The sequence below is a fragment of the Varroa destructor genome, unplaced genomic scaffold (genome assembly GCF_002443255.2).
Source record: "Varroa destructor unplaced genomic scaffold, Vdes_3.0 BEIS01000006.1, whole genome shotgun sequence".
NCBI lineage: Eukaryota > Metazoa > Arthropoda > Arachnida > Mesostigmata > Varroidae > Varroa > Varroa destructor.
In genome coordinates, this window is record NW_019211459.1 from 11,698,338 (window position 1) to 11,720,653 (window position 22,316).

The following is a 22,316-nucleotide window of genomic DNA, read 5'->3' on the forward strand; positions in this document are numbered from 1 at the left end:
CGATCGATAAATAGAAAAAATATATAAAGAACATTCTCTTCTTATATAACGTCGTATGTATATGCATTCTCTTCGGCACCAGTAGTAAATTACCGTATCCAAGTCAATTAAAGTATATTGTATAATAAACGATTATAGCATTCACGGAAAATCAGAGATAAAGTCTAACAGCATTTACACACGAACTCAGCTAAGTAGCAACAATGCTAGCAATTTATTGCTAATTAATAATAATATGCGTCAATTGGAAGCGTAATAGATTAGGTTCATACCAACAAAGATAAATCACCTTATTAAATATAATAAATTTACGTTATTTTTGTCGAAATTGCTACCTCCTATTTTCGATTTACTAAACCCTGGGAGACATATGGAATAGTTTGATCTAATCTATCTGTTCTACTAATCTATTCTCAGCTTCCGTGCTTCTCTCTCTAGCCACCTCTCGCAACACCTATTCCTCTGGTACGCACGGTAGCCCTGAACATGCGCAATTGATGGTGCCCTGATGCACCTAAACGAAGCTAACCTATCGCAGTCGACGAATTTACTGCGTCACACTACAATAACGATGATCCCGATAATGATAACAATACGGACCGCTCGTTTCTCCATTGCTTCCATTAAAATATTAGCGGCACTAGCAGTGGCGGAAGTTAATAGTTTGTTCTGCCTGCATTTTCGGCCTTTCCACTAACCTCGCTACTCGTAATAGCCACTTCTGCATTACCCCCGGTTAACCCTCAAGTTCCCTCGGGATTTACGAAGGGGTGGTCCTCGCGCCGCCTCTTCTAAAGTTATCATCTGGAAAACATTTAGTAAGGGCGTAGTCTGGCAGAGGTCTGCGAGGGCGAGTCGCCGAAAGCTCGGCACTCGTTAAGCTGCTACCCGCATGTAGTTCTTCTGATTTTGCCCCTTTACTTGTTAACGGTCTTTTTCACGCCCGCTAGTTCATCTATTTGCTGCTAGTCGGCCTACCGCATCCGCTTCTGCCATTGCTGTTACTGCTGTCACCACGGAAAGTCTACGATTTCATCTATCTACGACGATTTGAGTTATCCGAGTTTTTAGCTTTTTAGCTCGGCGTTGTTCCCTACAGTTCCCTACAGTAGTAACAAAAATGTTGGTATCTTGCATACGTAATTGCGTTTCACTTTTCGACCTCGACGGGCCCTCACCCCCCAGTATCCCATCCAGACAAGACTTTCTTTTTTGAAAAAACTTTTTGCTCCTCTCAAAGTCCAAGTAAAAGCTGCCCCATTTGGTGTTGTCCGTTGCTAAGCGCCGGTTGGGAAGCGTCATTCTCTGTTGGCAGTATCGTTGAACAAGAGGCAGAGTCGAGGGGCGGGACGGGTTGGTATCGGCCGGCCTCTCTGCGTTGCCTTCTTTTGTTCAACGAGCCACTGAAGTCCACTTCGTGCTGCCGGTTTGCCACTATTGCATCTACTACGACCGCTACCAGGGCCTGCTGCCCGCTGTACTGACAGCTCCTGCCTCTTTCTCCACCGTACTTCTTGTAGATGTTGACCGACAGGACCAGCGCCAGAGCCATGAGCACACCAACGACACCCGGGTCCTTCATAAAGAGAAAAAAACGAACGACGAAGCCCTCTGAAAGGGCAGTAGAGCGCAACAGCAGCAGCAAGGAGAGTGGTTGGTAGCAACGACAACAACTCAACTCATTGTTGAGTTCTTGTTGTCGTGGTTGGTTTTAGCAGTACCTAACCTAGGGCAGGTAGACGGAAAGAACAAAAATAAGGACTGCATGGGGAAGTTACGAGCGTCGTAAGGAAAGGTCGCTAGCAATGGATAACGTCAGGGGCAGCAACAACAACAACCACGACAACAAGGAGGCCAGCCAATGGCTGAAGAGATTTCTGTACCGCTCTTGCTTAGCAACGTAAAGGCAATGGTGGTGGCGCAGAAAACAGCAGCGGGAAATCGTTTGCTTGTTAGCACCGATGCTACTGCTGTTGCCGTCGTCTCTTGGGAGAGACTGGCCGTACATGAACATATCGTTTACCGCTGTCCGTTATACTGGGACGCCATCAAGCCCAACAATACTGCCAGCATCGCTTTCTCCAGTTTCTTTTCGTTTGACTAGTCCGCCTTTCTGTCTGGATTGCGACCTTTCGCTAGCAATAGAAAAACCGTTTACGAGGGCAGACACTGACGCCGAGGCCTGATTTCGTTTCGCTTTCTGTGTCCGACTAGTTTGCTATTTCTGCCTGTATGATCTCAACGACCCGGATGTGGCGCAGGCAGGCGGAGTAACGAACGACACACAGGCACAATAGGCCTAACTTGCACCACCTTAGAGCATTGGCTAACCCTAACGCAGTGCCGCAAAGGGTCCGTTACCTAAAATAGTTCGACCAAAACTGCTTCTAATCGAGTTAACCTGTTTCTCTGCAAATGGGAATTCGTCCTCTGTCCTTTTTTTGCCCCTGGTTTGCTTCTGGAGCACCTCTTTGGCGCTTCTTAGGATTAATAAAACAGCAGACCTGTAAACTGGTTGCTGTTCCCAAAAACAACTACTTCCACCAATTGTCCGATTAGATCATTGCATCGCATCCATGGTCGGCTGTGGTTGTGTCGGAGTGACAAATGGAATTGTCAACGGCGAGCGCACAATAAGTGAGAAAAGAAGCTCGGGGAGCAGAGGGGATTAGAAACAGATTTTTCGGGACAGTGAAGGCCACAACGAACGGAGGCACCTTCAGTAGTTTGCGTGGACGATGTAGGAGCGACGATGATACGTCAGAGAACAAACGTCGACGTCATTTTTATCGTCTGCATCGAAAAATAATGGCAGATATGGGAACGACAAGAGAAGAAAAATACAAAGTTGTGTAGGAGTAATCCAGGGGGTCGTGAGAGGAGCTATGTAGGAACGAGCGAAAAGTAAATAGTGGGGCAATCCAATGTTGGAAATGAAGAGAGGCAAGCGGAAATTGGCACGTCGGATTTTCAATATTGGTTCGATCGCTGATTCACGCGTTGATATCAAGGGGAACGGGTAAGACCGGGGATTAGAAGCACCAGTAATAAAACACTGCTCGGGTCGCAGCAGGATGATAAGGGGTTACCTATGGTCGAAGATGGCTCTCCTTCGACCAAGACGAGCGCGAGTGTAAAAGTAAACAACACAAGCGAAACACAATTCTACTTCAGTTTATAAATTTACTGCTGGCCACGTACACGTTACATAATGGACCAAAATCGATAGAAAAAAAAGATAGGCGTTTGGCGGCGCGCCGACCCTGTCTATATTCGAGTTGTCGCATGCAACCCAAATGAACACACGGATACACTCTCTCCTAGTCCGGCCATTGGCACTTTTTTTTAATCGTCAGGCGATGATCAGATCGCCACTTCATGCAACAACCTTTTTAATTACGTGACGATCAGCTATTTTCATGATGATAATGGTAATAAACATTTACTCAGTGCTGTGTTTAAGCAATAGACTGCAAAACCGACGATGCGTCAGAGATTCTCCGGAGTGAAATAAAAATCAAGGCTTGAACCGTCCGTTGCTATTGCTAAATGTTTATTGGTGTATTCACTAGCAGCGATATGTACGAAAAGAAACAGTACGAATATCGATCGTGGCTGTGCTGTTACAACGCTATACTCTGATGAAAGGTGGAAGAAATGTGGCGGCATGAGGAAAACGAAGCAATTAGCAGCAATTAGAATGTCCTCCGAAAAAAGCTGCCCTGAAGCGTCCCATTGTTGTTCCTGCTGTTACCGTTGCTACCGCTGTGGCTGTTGTTGTCGGCGCCACAGTGCAATGACCATATATCTATAAGGTATCGGCAGATTGTTCTACTGGCGATGTTTCTGCTATCGCTTTAGTTGTACCGGCTCAAAAATACCAGGGAACAGTTTCAGTAGCCGAGCGGTCGACATAAGACGCAAGGCCGCACACGGCCGATACAGACACGACCAAATGAAACGATCGCATTGTTACAGGAAACGCCAGAGCCGTCATGGCAATAATAGCAACAGTCGGCAGTCGAGTTGCAGCGTCTTCGAGCTCACGTCTGCGCTGTGCTCATGCCAATGCCGGTCGCTGCTACAGCCAAACCAACAAAAACAGCAGAAAGCAATAGTGGCTCTGACGAAGCATGAAAACAGTCGCAGAAGATCAGTCCGACTGTACAAGAAACGGAAGAGTACCGGCAGTACATGATGGAGTTGCTCTGAACAGGAATGAGAAGCTTATTGCATTGGTGACTCTCCACGTCTATAGATGCATGTTGGCAATGGTGTCATCACCAGTGCACATAAGTAGTCCTTATTGTTACTGTGTGTTAGTATAACCGTTCTGCTCTGATCAGGGGTATAACTGCTGCGGTTGTCATTTTGCAGTATCCTGTGACACCGCGCAGAGTTCTGCCTCGCTTTGTTCCATTGCTGTAGCAATGAAAGAACCTGAGCCAAAGAGGTTAAACGAGCGGATTTGATACGGCCAGCAATAAAAGTCAGCGCTATGACTGATAGTACAATAATACGATAGATATGAGCGATAGCAGCGGCAGACACAAGGAGAAGAACGCCGTCCGCCGTTGACTCAATGCCGAGAAGACGCCACGGGACAGCTGAAGGGCTGAACTAGTCGTAAACAGCAAACAGCAGCCGAAACTAACAGGCCACCAATAGCAAATAGCAACGAAACGAGTTTGTACTGCCACCTCATCCTGTCCTAGATGAGACTCGAGCAACGACAGCTTCGACGATCAACACGAAGAGCAACGATCATCCAATCGATCGGTACCCTCTCTGCGAGCCAGATCGCTACTATGGCTCCAACTGTGGCAATTTGTTGCTCAGCTTAAACGCCTCTGAGCGTCGTTGGCGCTGCGGCAGCAGCAGCTTGCCCCCACTGCGGTTTGCGGGGATGGCAGCAGCGGTAACAGAGCTTCGATCGAGTCGCTTTCTTTCGCCGTTGTCGACCAAAAACTAGCCAGTCCGCTTGGTCGCGACACTGTGGCCAGCGCATAACAAACATTATGCCAACAACAATAACGACGCCAACCGCAGCAGGGGCAATAGCAAAACGATTGGCGACACGAATGAGAACGTCAATAACAGCAACAACAATACAATGTGATTACGTGTCGACCGGCAGTTACGTCGATAGTGACAACAATAAGCGCCTTCTGCTGACGCCAGACCGCCAGAATTAAGAGGGGGGCTAATGGGCACATAGACCGACAGACAAAGAAAAGGACGAGCTAGTTAGACAAAAGAGAATAGTTGTATTATGAAACGAAACGAGAAAGCTAGGACCTGAAGAAGATGATGATGAGAGAGTGGCGGGGGCAAAAGGGGAGTAGATTATTCTGTTAACAATTTTATGTTTATCTTTTGTTTTTTATTATTGAGTAGCTGTAACAGCGGCAGCAGCAGTAGTAATGACCATAGTGATGATGTCAAATGAGTTGTTTTCTTTACGAGCTGCCAGTGCGTTTGTGAACATTTAGGTACGATTTGTGTAATATATAGGTGTTTTAAGGCCGCTCATTGCGTCGATCGTCCCGACGGCCGACCGTATCTATTCATTTGTAGGTGATTTACATAGCAATTTACGTGTGCTGTGTGGTTAAATACGGGAGAGAAGGTGTTTTTGATATATATACGCGTTCTCATTATAGTGTTGACGCACAATAGAGAAGTCCAAATCGTTCAAAAGCGAAGACAGGGAGGTGGTAGATGCCAAATTACAAACACATAGAGACCCGTCGCTTAAAAGGAAAACATCAGATGGCGTATATAGTGTTTAATAGGTGTAATATTAGAATAGCTCATAGTATAACGGTAAAAGTAGTCAGGACTTTCCTGAAAAAACAGCAGCAACCTTACCAGTAGCAATGACTGCAGCAGTACGAGTTAAATTATACACAGAAAAAGTATGTATAATACGCATGGCTGGTAGCTTTCGTTGTCTGCGTGATTTACTACTGTCAATAATGAAATATTGGAATGTAATGTAGCTGCGGCAACGACAGCATCAATTTAAATATGAAAACAATTTATTTATTGTCAACTGACGGAGATAGACAGATAGGGATGAGCGCCAAGCTTTGACGGCGAAAGTGATTGTGCTGCCGATGGTGGCGCCGCCAGCAACGGCTAATCAAAGAAATCACAGCAAGCAACCACACCGGCATCGTCGGCGACCACATCTTATGCTTAACTCTGCCGGTGTCGATCAGAATTGCATAGCAACGAACGGTAGGGCTACGGCAATTCTGATCGACTCTGCACGTAGATATCTGTCGGTGGGAGCATTGATCTGTCTGCCAGATCATCTCTGGCCTGATACGGCTTCTTCTGGCGTTACTGCTAATGATGATTGTGGCAATTGGCGTCGATGCCATCCTCAATCGTATAGCTTTACGCCAGATAGTGTCTTGCATGGGGGTGAATGCTGGCACACTTGTTGCCACTGAACATCCCAGAAGGGGAGCGATCATGGACGGATACGTCTCTCGAGATGCCTGGATTTCGTCTTCGTCGCCGACCTGTCTATTACGCGCGACGGCATCAGGCACGGCAAGCAAAACACGTAAAGAGGTAAAGTAGCGAGGCATACCGGAACATAGTAGTACGCGACTAAACAGTACAATCAATCCATACTAAGACCAGTCGTACCTGCTACTTGTATGCAAACGCATAGCAGACTAAGTGCGTGTTTAACAATCGATGAGCTCTCACGACCGCCACTGCCGCGACTGGTAAGAGCAAAGGGAAGGCCATCCGATTCATTTATTGACAACAGTGATAAAGAGAAGGAGGATGAGACGAAGCGAAGCGATCACCTACGAAACGAAAATTCAAACGCCAATTGTATCTATAGCAGCATAACGGATTACGGCAGTGTTACGGTGCGGAATAGACCCTCATACGAGCTCGCAAACACAATCTGAGATTTTGCCATCGAACCAAAAAGAGCAGATGCATCAGATCGGTTATGGCAGCTCCAGCACTCAAAAAATCAATAACGGCGCTTTGTACAAAATAGGTATGTAGCGGTACTTCTAAATCCTAATGGTAAACGCACGTAAATGAGCACACATGGACTCGCGCACATATCATCCTACTCGTCCACAATCGGGCTCAGACATCGATGCGCACTTCATTTTGCTTTAACAGCAACGGCTAATAGATTTTACTAGCAAACTCATTGGACAATCTCAAAAAGATTTTGATCATAACTTTTATTGTTGGCTTAACGACAATATAAAGGACAACTCGGTTCGGTAGACCATGAAGAGTAGCGCATCATCATAAAGAGCAGATACTCATCTTTCGGTGATTACATACACCTCATAGTACATGCTACTGAACGCACGAAACGCAATTTGTACACGAACAGAGTCGTACATGACCTTGTCTCTTCGGAACTCCCTTCTCAGGATGATATTTGTTATTTACATTGTCTGATCTTTGGGTCAATAGGCCCATATGTAACAGAAGCTCCGAAACAGTAGATAAGTCATTCGGGCTGTTGAAAGCGCGATCGATAACAGCCAATGTTCAAAGCTTGGCCAGATGGTCGCTTGGACGCTGCGATGCCCTTCAACAACTCAATATTACAAGGCATCGTTAAGAGATCAATGGCCGAGAAGCAGCCGGTGAAAAAGCGAGATAGCAAAAAGTGAGGGTGGACCCATTAAAATAAATTTATATATATATATATATATATACAGATAGATTTATCCCAGAGCAAAGCGGCGTATATGTAAAGCGTAAGTGGTCCACAAACAGTATATCTGTACGCTAAGCTTTGCTAGATAGGGATTTACACATATATTCAAGTGTAATACTTCGCAGTGTCCCTGGGTGCTGCTAACAGAGGGAAATTAGGAAAACAGTCGTTGACGAAGTCATCGATCAACGATCGAAAGACTGAATAAATTAACGGCATGATTACTAAATGTGTAGGACAATCCTCCATACATTGAATACCAAAGTGCAGAACATTCATTGCAGAAAGAGAGACGAGCACAGTAAATAATGGCTAACTATCGAGAGAACCTGTACATCAAGGCTATGACCAAATAAAAAACCTGCTTTTATCGCTCCATTAATATCATTTAAGCTATACGTAGCGCACCCGATAGTTAACAGAAGATTGGGCATCAACGAATTTATCGAGCAGGTGTTTTTTCTCGCAGGAAATTATCCGTCTGATAGTAATTGTTGCTCACGGGTGATCGTCATTAAGAACATATGCAAATATATATTTTTTCCTCTGTATTTATTTCTCTGTCGAAAACGATTAGAGTCTTTCCGTTCTCAGCGCATGAAGCCTAAAGGAACGTCTACGTTCTACCATTTTATCTATATCGTGTGCGAGCGTTTGGCCTATGATTAACTAGGTCATTCACTTAGTCGTAACCTTAAAAACAAACGTTGATCCTGACCACTATAAATCATACGTGGATTTTTGATATGGAAAACATTAGCCTTTGAATCCCAATAGGATTCCAGCTCGTTTGGTGACGACTGTCGCCCGTCCGTGGGTTCAAAAGGCCAAAAATGAGTCGACACTAAATAAGTGCTAAAATATGCAAATGGATAGGTCAAAGGGACGGAAAACTGTTTAGGCCATGCTAAACGATAGCCTTCTTGGTCTTTCTTTGCACGGGTGCAATCAATTCATTAATCTAGCCACGCTCTATACGTAAGGACTTTCCTGGCTAATCAGCTCAATAGTCACCGAATGCGAACTATTGAACCCCTACTGCAGTGCAACTTTTTAAAAAGTTTTACAAAAAAAAAAAACAAAAATAACACAACAAAAAAAACATATACACAAGATTTGTTTCGTTTTAGCTGTCAAAAAAATAGTAACACAACCTTTCATATTGTATATCCAACGGCAGAAATAACGTCACGGCAGCAGTGATCCGAAGCACCAACAAGAGCATCGTCGCCGCTTAGACAGCACTGCATTCTACTGCGATCATCCCCATAACAATAGCAACATTTGCAACCAACTCTGCCCGTGTTCGCCACTAATCTAAATAACAATAATGTAATCATGCGTAAGCATAAAGAGAACGAAGCGACAGGGCAGAAGACAACGAATCAGAAGTCTATTTGCCATTCTTCCCAGCGTCTTTATTATTTGCCACTCCCGCGGTATTAATTTTCGTTATGGCGGCTGCTGCTGCCGCCGCCGCCGCCGCCGCTGCTGTTGTTTTCCGAGCTGTTGCCATGTTGTTAAACACCGTCAACGAAGTCAACGACGAAGCTTTGACCGACGCAGATGGGCTCCTGGAAACAGCAGCGCCATCAGCTTCGTCGGCTGGCAGCCTTATCATCGTCGACAACACGTTCTCGGCGTTCGCCGGCACTTCAACGCTGCGGAATTCACTCGTTCACTCTCTCCCTTTCTTCCTATACCCCTGTCCCGCTTCCCCTTTCCTCTCCGCTTACATCTTATGAATATTCTATAGGCATTGTTATAGAATCGCGATACATGGTTACGAATTATGGTTAGCGTCGGCGTTTAGGTGTCCGTTAACCGTCGATTTTACTAATATCACCACTTATCGTTGGTAGCATTATCCATCTCATTCATTTTGAGCGATCTTTTGCCGTTATTGCTGATTCGACTGGTGGTGACTGCTCCTGCTATTAAATGAACGAAGGCCAGCTCAGTAACAGACAATGGCCAGTGGTCGACCGCGTTTGAACACTTCTGTTATAGCCGCTAATGATGGCAATGGTAGTGATGACGGTCGGTGCTGGGTTTGGCGAAGCCAACCGGGCCTAGTGATTACACAGGGCCCGCGAGCGGCTAGCAGCGGCCAGCAAACATCGAACAAGTAGGGGGTCCCACCGCACAGACGACTTCCAGCAGCAGCGGCGGCGGCGGCGGCGGCGGCGGCAGAACACTAACAATGGCGACGATAACTTTCATAGGACGAAACTGAGTCGCGGCGACAGTTGTAGCAAGAGCAGTAGATATCGCAATTGCAAGAACAACCAAATAATCAGATCGATAAACGCAGTCATAATTTCCTTGCGACGGCGTCGGGGCGGTGAGGGTCAGCGAGTATCACATGTTAATGATAGCCATGTCGTCTGTCGGCAGTGATTCCGGCAATAGTGTATTAGAGGCGTTGCATTTAATCGAGTTGTTAGCAGTAGAAGAGCAATGGGTCAGCAATGGTGACCGTAAACTACGGCAATGTGTTTCGCATATAACCAGTATTCGGAGATCCTTGTGTGCTACCATTCAGACATTGAAGTTTGAGAAGTGACGACAGTGGGCGCCAGTCGCGTTTAGGAGAATGATTTTGATTGAATAGAATGTAAACGCACGCGGATCTAGTTAAAAGAGACAAAATCTCGTTGCTGTCATGTGGTCTAACATCATAGCCGTCCGCATAAACATACAAGCTAGCTACAATGTCACACAACAGGCTTGCAGCATGTTCACTTAAAGAATGATTAGGTAGGATGAATTGGGTAGGAAGTGTTTTGTAATAGGCCGCTAACAGGTACGCACGAAATCTTTGCGGGTGGATGTTTTTCTTGTGGTCACAAGTGGCATTACGCGGACGTGTGCAAGCGAAATTAGCTACTAATACTACAAAGAATTTATTTTTAATGCTAGACGCAAAATATCCGTGCTGACTTAACAGTCTGACAAATAGCATAATAGTGTCCAACACCGTGTAATTTCCTTTATTAACGGTCTGCATTTTGTCTTTTTTCCACATAAATTTGACGTTCGCTTCTTATTCGATGGCAATCTGCCATCTATCTGGCTATCTATTGCACTGGTACCCTTTAAGAGATCCTGTTGTCCTAGCCAATCAAATCAGCCGCCAACGGGCGCCCCGCTCCGATAGACTCCGAAGGCCAATCCAACAGATGCCACCACCGCCCGCTCCGTGAGGCGACTATTCACCGTCACAACGACAGCCGCTGTGCTGCCACCGGCTCCTCGTAATAATAATAATTGTGTGCGTGTGTTGATTTAATTAGCGATTATCCCACGCACTGCCGCTGTCATAGCAGCCACACCGCTCTCGAGGGTCCCGATGCTGCATGTCACGGAACAATCACCGGCCGGCTGCTATAATGGGCACCGCCGCAATCGGCACTCAATGAGATCGCGTTCACTGTACGAAGACGCTATTAAAGTTGATCTCTCTCTCTCTCTCTCTCTCTCTTCACTCCCCCCTGTTACACCCTCTCGTTTTTTACGAACAACTTCGTCTACAGGTAATGCCCGAGATAAAGACAAATGGACGCGCGATTTGCCCGCGTCACCACTTACAGCACTGAACGGCCGATTGCAGACTGTGGCGATAACAACTACGTATTCCTAGTTAGCGCAACGGTAAAAGTGATAGCAATAGTCAAATTAACAAACATCGATGACGCCGCTGCCGCTGCCGCTGCCGCTGCCGCCGCCAGCGGAAGAAACAACAACAACAACGTGTGATGACGGCGGCAGACCGCCATCCCGCGCTTTTCGGGCCTAATACGGATCCAGATTTAGATGCCACAAGCTCCCGTCCAGCTGGGAGCAACAGCACCACCAAGCGGCAACCTGGCCAACGGTGGTGAATAAATGATTATCAAATTGAATTATCTCAAACGCCACGAGAGACATGGCCATTGCCGCTGGGTTTGGGCAGCCGCGGCGAAGCCAGCCAGAGAAGCCAAGCCGAAAAGCTGTCGAGCGGTTATTGCTGGTGATGATCTTTGTTGACGTTATTTCTGGGCTACATATCGGTGCGGCCAGCGCAACACAAAAACGGGTATCTCGATATTTCCTGTCGTTGTGTGTGTGTGTGTGTGCGTGCGTATAGAAAAACGCATTTCTGACGCTATTTGAGTGTCTAGTTAACGAGGACAATTAGAACTACCTGTTACTATTTGGTCGTGGAAGTAGCGAAGTCTTCGTTATCGCTACTGTTTCTGCTGTTAATCTTGCTTTGCGGCAGAGTCAACATGCATAATGGACCCATGTTTATCCTTCGCATTTGTTAGATGCTCCACTGATGGAAGAGTGAAATAGTAATGACGACGAGCGTCTTAACAAGTTAGTGGTTTGGCAACAGCTCACTTCGTCTGCAGCTAAACGGCTCAAGGATGATTCTGTGCTTCGCGAGTATTTATTTCGACGGTGGTGATGATGATGACGATCGTCCAGCCAGTTGCTGCCTACCGGATTTGCCTATCTATCTAATTAGTTACGTTGGCTCCCTTTTCCTAGTTCGCAGCGGTGATACTGACAGAAGTAGTAGTAGTTCTTTTTTCCGATTAATCAAGCCCAATTTTTTCCAATTATCAGTAAATATGTCGCACGAAAATTGCTAAATATTGGAATAGGTTAATTGAATCAAAGGTTTTACCCCTTTTCCCGAGTAACTACTCACTAAAACACAGCCGGTACCGTGTGGCCGTCACCGATTTAAGATGTCACAAGGTAGCGTAAGCTGCGATCGCTGATTTACAGTATAAATGCGAGCTTTACGCGAAGCTCATATCTACATATCGTAGAGAAATACAACTCCCTCTAGACACACAGACAGATACACGTATATCGCGAAGTCTCACCACTATAAAGAGAGAATGGGAAAGAGAGATACAACGGTGACACTTTAACAGCGACCTGGTCCTTCTACTGCATGGCTGGCAAACGCTCCGACCCCACGAGTGCAACGGAGATTACAATCTGCGTGATGGTAGTAACCTACGACTGGTGAGAAAGACATTTTTGGACCGCGTTTGTTAGCCGGCGCTTAATGGCGACAGATGTGAGGTGCGTACGTACAAACCACGAAACGACGGCCGGACAGGTAAAGTGCAGAAGCTTGCAATAGCGGCACACTGGCAAACAGAGCCGTAAAGCAATGTGAGTTGCCGCGCGCCGCCGTTGTTGTTGTTGTTGTTGTTGGATATGATGACAACAACACGGCCTAGGCGAAAGCAACCGCACCGCGGCAACATAATAATGATCACATATTAGACAGCTAAAAGCGTAGAGGAATTAAGGGCGACAGATAGTGGGAAGAGGCTCGAATGCGAATAGGGGTGGCAGACAAATCAGATCGTTGCAGATACGGTCGCTAAAGGAACAGGGTTTCCTAACCGCTTCAATTGACCCGCGTATTGTACCGCGGCTGCTGTCACTGCTGCAACCAGCTGTGATACTCAAATAGTACTACATATTCAAGTAACTAAGTGTAGTACTTATATCTTATACTGAAGTAACATGTCTCGTAGAGCGAGGCAGTGGCAAACGGTAAAGAGCAGGAACTTGTGACAAAGACCAGCAGCATACCCGTCACCACGACCAACATGAATCACTTGACTGATATCTAACTCCCCCCAATTAGTTACCTGTAATGATAATAGCGGTAACGGCGTTAGTGGCCAGGTAAAAGCTAAAACCGGCGAAGAAAAAACGCTAAGGGTTATGAATATGATACGAAAACTAATGAAACATAAAGAAGAAGCAAGCGGAGGACTGATGGCAGAACTGCTTGTTTTCTCTTTTGGTTTCGCTAAAGCTAGAGTAGTGAGGACTCAATACAGGACAGAGCCGTCAGACGAAAAGAGACGAGTCATATGAAAGGCCTTTTTCGAAATACGCGATCGCGATCACCCAGATCGTTTTATCGACTATATCTGAAGCAGTCTACCGTACAAGTTTTTTGTACACTGGAACGCTAACAACAACGAGCACAGTAATGAATAAACTAGACGTGAATTATCCTTGCTCAGTAAGCGTCGTGTATTACTAGCAAAACGTTATGCTGCCTAGTATGTCTGATGGCATCGCACAGTTCCACCGCAACAATTAGCCGTCAATCTTTTTATTTTCCTGGCAGAAAATAGCTCCTATGGGCCTGCTCTATGAGATTTCACATTTCCATCAACGTCGCGATCGTCACTACAATTATCATTGTTATCGATCGAATGTTCCTACGCGTTTTAATAACTGACCTATTTCTTGCACTGGTCAGTTGTCTCTGTAACAGTGTAATCAGAGTCAGTGCTATTATAACAACGGTCGCAGAAGCTGTATAAGCATCTATACGTGGAGGCAGTTTTGAACCTTCTCAGGCTCATATAATATCGTCTCCCTACGTCTTTTTCCCCGGACCTAGCCATTTCTATTCGTTCTTCGTTTTGTTAGTGGTAAACGACAACCTGCTTAGTTTGAATACGTATCTGGCCGCTGACGGAAAAATCAACGCCAACTTGTCACAGTTGCTCGGGAAGTTGGAAAGCGTAATGGGAGTTCGAAGCATTGTATCGAGACTGGAGCCTCTAGGGCAAAGTCACGGGGTAGCTAAGCGATTTAGCCCTCGTGGGCTAGCAGACGACAGTTACCGACAACAATGTCGTAGCAGGCAGGTAGCGTCTACCCAATGTCATATATGACACACGATACGGCGCGGCGGAACGTCTGCGATATATTCTATTAACCGTAATACTATTACTGAACAATCGGAATTGCATATGCCTAGTTTAGAAAAATTTGTCGTATTCGGATCGGAAATTGGTATGATTTCACCATGACAGAAAACGATGAGAATGGTAATTTCACTGACGTCTTACCATACATCACATATAATAGAGGCGTATCAACGGATTTAACGAATCATGAAAAACAGAGCTACTGTGATTCGCTTACTCAGGATTCGCTACTTTTGGTTATATCCTACTAAAAGGAAAATTATACATAAGCGGCCACCAATTATTCGGTGTCGCGCGGCAACTTATGCTGGTCCTATTTATCCACTAACTTCTGTCGCCACTACTTTACTGACAACGCGTTGTTGTTCGATAGATTTGGTAGGTCGTCCTGTAACGTTTTCAACGCCAAGGTTTTTTTCCAATGAGACTCCAGAGCGTCGCCATTTATACCACCAAAATTTCAGAAAAAGGCGATTCAGTAAATATTATCTCAATAATGATTTGATTTTGTGAGAAGTACTCTATCGATCGATGCAGTGAAGGTGGTCAATGTCATTCTTCAATACAACCGAGTATCTCGGTGGACGGCGGTAGAGAAATGCTGAAATTTTTAGCTAGCTTATCTGTTGATATCAGGTCGATTGCTTGAAAAAGTGCCCGTTGACCGTAACATACGCTCAATTGCTACCAGCTAAAAAAGAGCAATACATGCTTTCGTAGGTATCGGGTATAGCCAAGACAACTCCTGCGATTGGATCAAACGCACAGGGTTCAAGCAATGAGGCGCACTAGGTTAGTTCGGCTCATTTAGTTGAATTAATTGGTTAGACAAAAGGAACTTACCCGGCCCAGTAAGTTTCGGTTAGGTGGAAGAAGTGGTGGTTTAGAAGGAACAGAGAAAAAAAATCTCGTTTACAGAATCTTTTTTGAATATCTGATAGTATAAATTACTTCTACTGAAGTCGGTATCGTCGGCTAGAAAGATCCACAATATCTCTGAAAAGACATTTCTCAGTTGGTCTAAAGCGTGTGTTACAGTTAGTCGTTACTATCTCAAGTACTCGCCGTAGTATCAATAGATGAGCTAGCTAAGAAAATTCGTTACCTCTCGAATTCTGCCAAGATGTCCTATTTCTAGCTAACTAAAACTTGTTCCGGGACTTCCTTTATTCGTTTTAGTGAATGCGCTGTTTAAGCTTCCCTCAGACAATATTTGGCCTCCAACTGTGTTGGAAAACCTCTTAGTAGTTCTACTTTAAAACTGGAAAGTCGATTTGGATTTAAATTTTTTATCGTTCGCTTTAACTATATTTAATTAACTGATTCAAAGCGACAATTAGAAGAACGAGCAAATTCCGTTTACCACGCACGTTTTCCCCAATCATCCTAATCTCACTTGAGGCAGTATTTCTTACACAGTCACATATTTACTAAAGTAATATCTATCAAATCACGTTTTTTATATATTTTACCCTTTACCTTTTATATCGATGCCCTATAATCAAAGCATCGTTCACTGAGCTACATCATCCCCAGCTACTGACGGTGCAGTATCGTTCGTCGACATCATGACATCGCCAGTGCCCATCAAACCGCATAAGCAACAACAGCCGACACCAGACAGCCAAACGGACTGAGAAGAGAGCCAAAGAGACCCAGGCCCACCACGGACAAGCAACCAGTCACCAGCAAAAGAGCCCAAATCCAAGATGGCGGCAGGTGCTGTTGCTCGCCGGCTGGGCAGACAGCAGCAGCTTTGAGCGGCGAGGAGAAATAACCCGGTCTGGCGTCCCGTGACGCTGCCACAGTAGAGTAATAAGCTGGAGCCGGCAGCAGCGCCACCGGGTGAAGAACACCCCACGATGCTGGCAGCATGGCTCTGCTACTGCTGTGTGTTGCCGGCTACATTCAGTCAGTCAGTCATTTGATCCTCGGCTGCAAGTGAGTGAGCTACTCACTCGTGTTTTCTATTCTTGTTTGCTCCAGTGGCCTCAGGCCAGAAGCGGCAGCAGCCTCTGGGGTAACAATGCACCACCACTACAACTTGAGGCATTGCACTAAGGCACCAACAAAGGGTCCACTATGGCCCTAGTACGCCGCAGCTGATGGTCTCCCCCCTGCCGCTTCTCTATAGAACACGGTTAGACGAAGCGACCAACAGGAGGAGGCAGGCAAAGCGAGAGAAAGTGAATACGTCCAATACAGACGACTATTCTATCGTCTCCCTTGAAGTTCCTTTTGCTATTATAGCTGATACTTGAGTATCGTAGCGATATCTACAGAAATATTTCGAGTTGTCCGGTATTGCCATTGTAAGGCACTGCTTCACACGGCCGCCGCCTCTTACCAGCCGCAACGATGTGTGTCTACGCTCAAAATCAGACCTAGGCAGAGATACCTGTGTGCAATTGTTGCTGCGGTAAAGAAGTGATGCAGTTGCCCTGCCAGTAACTGCAGCAGCAGTAACTGCAGAGGCGGCAGCGAACGAGGGCTTCGTAGCCGTGCTCCCGGTAGCAGCCAGTAGAAATGCATTGATGTCGATGGCCGATGAATAGCTGACTGATGTTGATGACAACAAGACGTCATCTACAAAGCTACGGGGTCAGCCACAACGCCGCCACCGCCATCATAACGGCAACAACAACCGCGATCCCGGCGACAACAGGAACCACCAGCAACAACAACAGGCTCAGCTACTGAGCAAAAAAAACATATATAACAGCTGATTTTTTTCTAAAAATGGTCGTTTTGAAAACGGTGAGATGAGGACGGAACGCGTCCGCCATATGACGCGATATAGAACGGTCTATGTATATATATATATGTTTGTGACTCTTGTCTAATAACTATTGATAACTACCGCTGTTGCTGCTACAATTAATACAGCGAAAAACGGACGACTAATCACAAAAAACAGAATATATCCATATTTTACTTAGGACAATGACGGCAATGAAATAGCACAAAAAATCCAGAGAAACTCTCACTACATCCAGGTAGTATAGCGATATCATTATAATGTGCGGTACAACGGGACACAAGCGACGCGTACAGACATGTTTATGCGTGTACCTAGAGCTGAGCAGTAGCTTTATGTAAATTTAGATCTTGTAGCAAATTCTTCAACGGTGTCGCTCACCCCACCGTCAATAAGAAAACATAATGATCTGATACGGCCAGAGGGGGAAAGGGAATTCGGAACATATTTTCGTCATTGAATTGCTCCAGATTAACGTTTGCCGACCACCATCGGATACAATAATCGCGCCGAGTGCTTCACGTTGCCAGTGTATTACATCGTTTGCGTGGCAGCGCTTGTGAGGTTCGTATTTTTTTCTCTGTAGCAAACGAAAGAGCGGGGCGAGGGGCACGTGGGGGGAAAAATAGAGACTGCGAGAGCAAACGAACGGCAGTTTCCGACATCGACTGTGTGAAGGGTTCCACATGGGGGATAGAGAGGTTGATCAGTTTTTGTGGCGTGCTATCAACGAGAATCGGTGCTCTTGGATGCAGCATTCATTACCAGTATTGCCATATCGATATTGATGGATTAAACGAGACTTCCATGAATAACTGAGAAACAGAGATGTTACTACTCTACCAGAGATAAAGCTAAGCTATTTGAATAGAGCTGGCTAAACGGTGGGGCGGCAAGCAGCGATGGGGCTGAGACAGCGAGGCAAAGAGAGATACGACGATATTGTTGATTACGCGTGGCGGCGCGGTGGCGGTTGATTATAACAAGTAGTCGTATCTTTTTTGTCGAAACACGAGAATGCTAGATAATGACTAAGTGACAGACAGATGAGTAACAGATCTATCTGCTCTAGTGAAAGAACAATTTTAATCAATCTGGGGAAAACCTGACAAGATAGTATTATACAATATATTGAATGGTGGTGTAGACCTATTGAAGTGATAACGTAAAGATATACGACTGTCCTGCGCTGTTCGATATTTTCCGTCCGCCGTTCGATATTATCCGCACCTCAGATATTGATTTTTGAGAGACGAAACCTGGGTGAATCGAAGTGGCCCTCTGCTGCGGCGAATATAATTTTTGTCTACTCAGAGATAACACTTTGAACTGATCTAACAAACTCGATGAAACGAACTCTTTATACGAAAAATCTTAAGAATGGTTTTTAACGAAACACTCTCTACTCAGGATCAGCTCCGACTGAATTATAGCTAAATGTTGAGTTAATTCAACATGCGCACAGATTTTCAGTTACACACACAGAGTCAAATACTGCCACACACTCAGGCATAAATATTCATTAAATGGAAGTAAAGATCAGTGGCGATCGGAGCAACCCTGAGCAAAATATAACCAACAAATAAAAAATACGGACGAAAAAAGACAATAACAACCAGAACCAGGCATTATCCAGTCACAGCGAAGTTTCTCTTATCTCATGTGCTAGTGCCGTATCCATCATACGCACGCACGGACTGAGTTTCACACAGCAGATATTGCAAACTTCCCTCCCGCCCGGCCTCTCGAACGCTGTTTTGATCACAGCGACAAAATCTTTGCAACATTCTCGTTTACCATCTGTGGGCATCTGCGCATGGTCATCAGCACGGCGATGATCACTCTGATAATGATGTTTCTGATGGTGGTGCTGACGACGATTATCAGCATCGCCACCATTCTCGACTTACACGAACAGCGATCACGAGTCATAGACTCAACACCTCACCCTCTACCGAGAACCTACCGCAACGGGAAGAGACGAGCTGACGGGATGCCGCGTGGGGTACATCCTCAACGTCCAATGTCCGGCCGCCGCTTACGAGAAGTGGGGCGAAGCGTTCTACTTTTAGTAATCCACAGCGACGTCGTGGTTGATGTTGTTGCCGTTGTCAATGTACACACACACGATTAAATAATACACAGCACATATGACGACCTGACGGAATGATTAGCACAAAGTATTAGCTAGCTCCTTCGGAACACACGGTCAAGACAGATAATGCACGTTTAACACGACGGGGGCTGTTGTACCGGTAAATAGATAATGAGCACTCGACACTTGATTTCCTTCTTCGTTAGGCACGCTATTATTCACTAATTCTTTCGTAGACAGCGAATATGTGTTTGGTAGTGCTAGCAGTAATGCCACATCTACTGTGTTTTTCTTTTTCGGCTATTTCCAGTAGCTTCTGTCAATTTGGCGATGTACTCCAAGCTTGCGGCATCAACGCCTTCGCTTATAATACTGTCGCTGCTATATTGTATCCGAAGCGTTCACTGATATTGTATTACTGCTGTTGTATGCACGCTCTGCAGTCACGTCAGGTATTACCGCGACCTATTACTGCTGATTCGATTTGCGACGGTGTTCGGTTGGAGACCGGTTCATCGCTGCTAGGCTCGCCGGCCCCACGGCCAACGTCAAAAGGACAAGATAAACAACGACAGGACAACGACGAAAGTACGGACCAGCGTTGAACAAAACCAGTCTGACTGGCTTTTTTTTTTCTGATTAGATTTAGGCTTCAGATGGACTTTCGAGCTTCACCACTGCTACAGCTGCTTCTGATAGCACATACACACTATTTGACACATAAGAACGAATTCCAGTGGGGCAGAATTAGAACATCCTACACTATGAACTCCGTAGCGAGCGACGTAGTCGGAACGACACACACAGAAAGGTTAAACGCAAGTCGTCATGTACCCTGAGGGACGGGAGGCGGAGAAGGGGGTCTGGCTAACCGCACCGGTGACCAGCAACGGACTATGGACGACCAACTATCGACGGGCAGAACAGCAAACACCTCAACTTCGCTGTTATGGCCGACCGGGATACACCAGCAACTGCAGGACCGATTGTCGTCTCTGAGAGGTTGTTGCAATGTTTGTTGACGCCGCCGGCGCACCGCAGCAACAACAGCAACAACAATTACCACAACAACAACAGCAACAAGCAGAAGCTGTTGCTTGGCTTACTCACAGATCGCAGGCGTTACGACTAATAATCGTGGTAGCAGTTGTAACCAATGCAGGCTACTAGGCGATGCCGCTTGCCTGTTCTTTAGCCGCTGCTGAACCACGCTGGCCACAGCTCACCACAGCATCACCAGCAGCACACGGCTGCTGTTCTTGGTCTACGTCGGCCACCAACTCACTCCACACGATTGCTGCTGTTGGATGACTCGTCGTCGTATCCTGATGCAGCGAACAAGCGGGCTGTGGCTGCCGCTGCCGCTGTTACTGCCGTCACTTTTCGCGGCGGCCTACCAGCAGCGATCTGCGGCGCCACTCTCCGTCGCGCTGCTGCTGCTGCTTACGACTCGCTCAAACTCTTGGATCCTTCTTGGCTCAGCCCCTCTCTCCCTCTTCCTCTCTGCGTGCTTCTACCCCCTCTGTTTCTCTTCGTCTCATGCAATTTATCCTCGACCAGTAGCCGCTCCCCTTCGGTCGGCCGCCACACCAACCGCACAGGCTCACTGTTGGCGATCAGCGTTCGTGCTGCTGGTAGTAGTAGAATTCGGCGGCGGGGTTGTAGTACTACTTCGCTCCGTTGTCGTTGTTGACGACCAAAGCGCAGCAGCAGAAACTACACACACGCACAGAGAAGTGGATAGACAGACAGAGATCAACACACGTACAGGCGCGGGATAAACGCTTTCGTGCACACACAGGCACTCCTCACACGCTGTGGCGCCTGCTGCCGCCACCGCTGCCGCTGCTGCTGCTGTTGATGCCGCTATAGGGTGAGCGCCGCTTACAGACGATCAACAACAGCTTCGCTTCGTTCGCGTCGTAATCGTAGCGCAGTCGTCACAGCACACAACAACGCACCACGGACACGCTGCTGCTGCTGCCGCCGCGAACACAACAAGCAGTTTTCTACCCTTCGATCTTTGCTCGTTTAGCAACGAGAGCAAGCGTCGTCTGCCCGACCGACTGCCTGCGTGCCCCTTGTGGCGCGGCTCGAGTAAGCGATGCTTGATGCCGATGGCTGGTCGCTGACGGTTGTAACCGCCAGTGCTGCCTGCTGCTGCTATTGACGTTGTTTTCTGGTCGACCCTAGCTCACCAGATAACGGCTGCTGCTGGTACCGGGCAGAAGAAGTGCGCCTGTGGCTGGCGCGCTGCAGCAGATCTGGACGAACAGCAGCAGGGAGCAACGATAGCTTCGTCGTCCGTTTGCTGGGTTCACTCAGGCTGCAGTCAGCAGCAGTCGTCGTTGCTTGTCCCAAGCGGTTGCTGCTCTAGCGCAGCTTCGTGGCTCGCTCTTTGCCTGCGGTGGCTGCCTCGCTGTAGTCCGTGTCAACCGACCGACAGATCGAGCGACCGACCCACCGACGAACGACCGAGGTCGGTGCTGCTGCTGTCTCCGCTGCTGTTGTCGTGGTGGTGGTGGTGGTGGCGGTGGTGGTGGTGGTGGTGATGGTGGTGGTGGCGGCGGTGGTGACGCCGGTGTTCGTTAGTTCATTCGCTCGCTAGAACACTCACTGGGACGGTAGGGCTGCCTGTCTGCCTGCCTGCCTGCCTGCCTGCCGGGCTGGCTGGCTCGGCTTGGTCGCTCAGCGATGCCTGGCTGCTGCCTGCTGCTGGAGCTGGCTTCAGTCTCCGCTCTCGGTCCTCCTACCAATTGCCCTAATCAACAATGATCTGCCCGGTAGAAACGACTCCTCGGAGGGAGGACGCACATTTGCGTCGGACCCACGTGCGCGAGTCACTGACGAGGCGGAGCTACTTGCTAAAGCCCGCCCCGTCAGTGACCGTCACCCAATCGGGAGCGTCGCTGCCCACTGCATGGGCCGGACTTACGCACGTGCACCAGTCACCGACGTGTCCCGCCCACACGCTAATGCGATAGTATTCTCCTT

At 47.0% G+C, this 22,316-nt stretch overlaps 1 protein-coding gene across 5 annotated transcripts in view; it reads right to left on the reverse strand.

The window, feature by feature from the left end:
* gro (TLE family member transcriptional corepressor groucho) overlaps nt 1-22,316 on the reverse strand; it is a 113,117-nt gene that overhangs the window by 41,071 nt on the left and 49,730 nt on the right. For 2 of the 5 annotated variants that reach the window (XM_022812433.2, XM_022812432.2), the window contains exon 1: nt 19,194-22,095. The exons of the other annotated variants lie outside the window; for them this stretch is intronic. In XM_022812433.2, coding sequence (XP_022668168.1) covers nt 19,194-19,238 — 45 coding nt within the window. In that variant the 5' untranslated portion in view covers nt 19,239-22,095. Of the gene's footprint in view, nt 1-19,193; nt 22,096-22,316 lie in introns of those variants that run through there. 5 annotated transcript variants of the gene reach the window in all.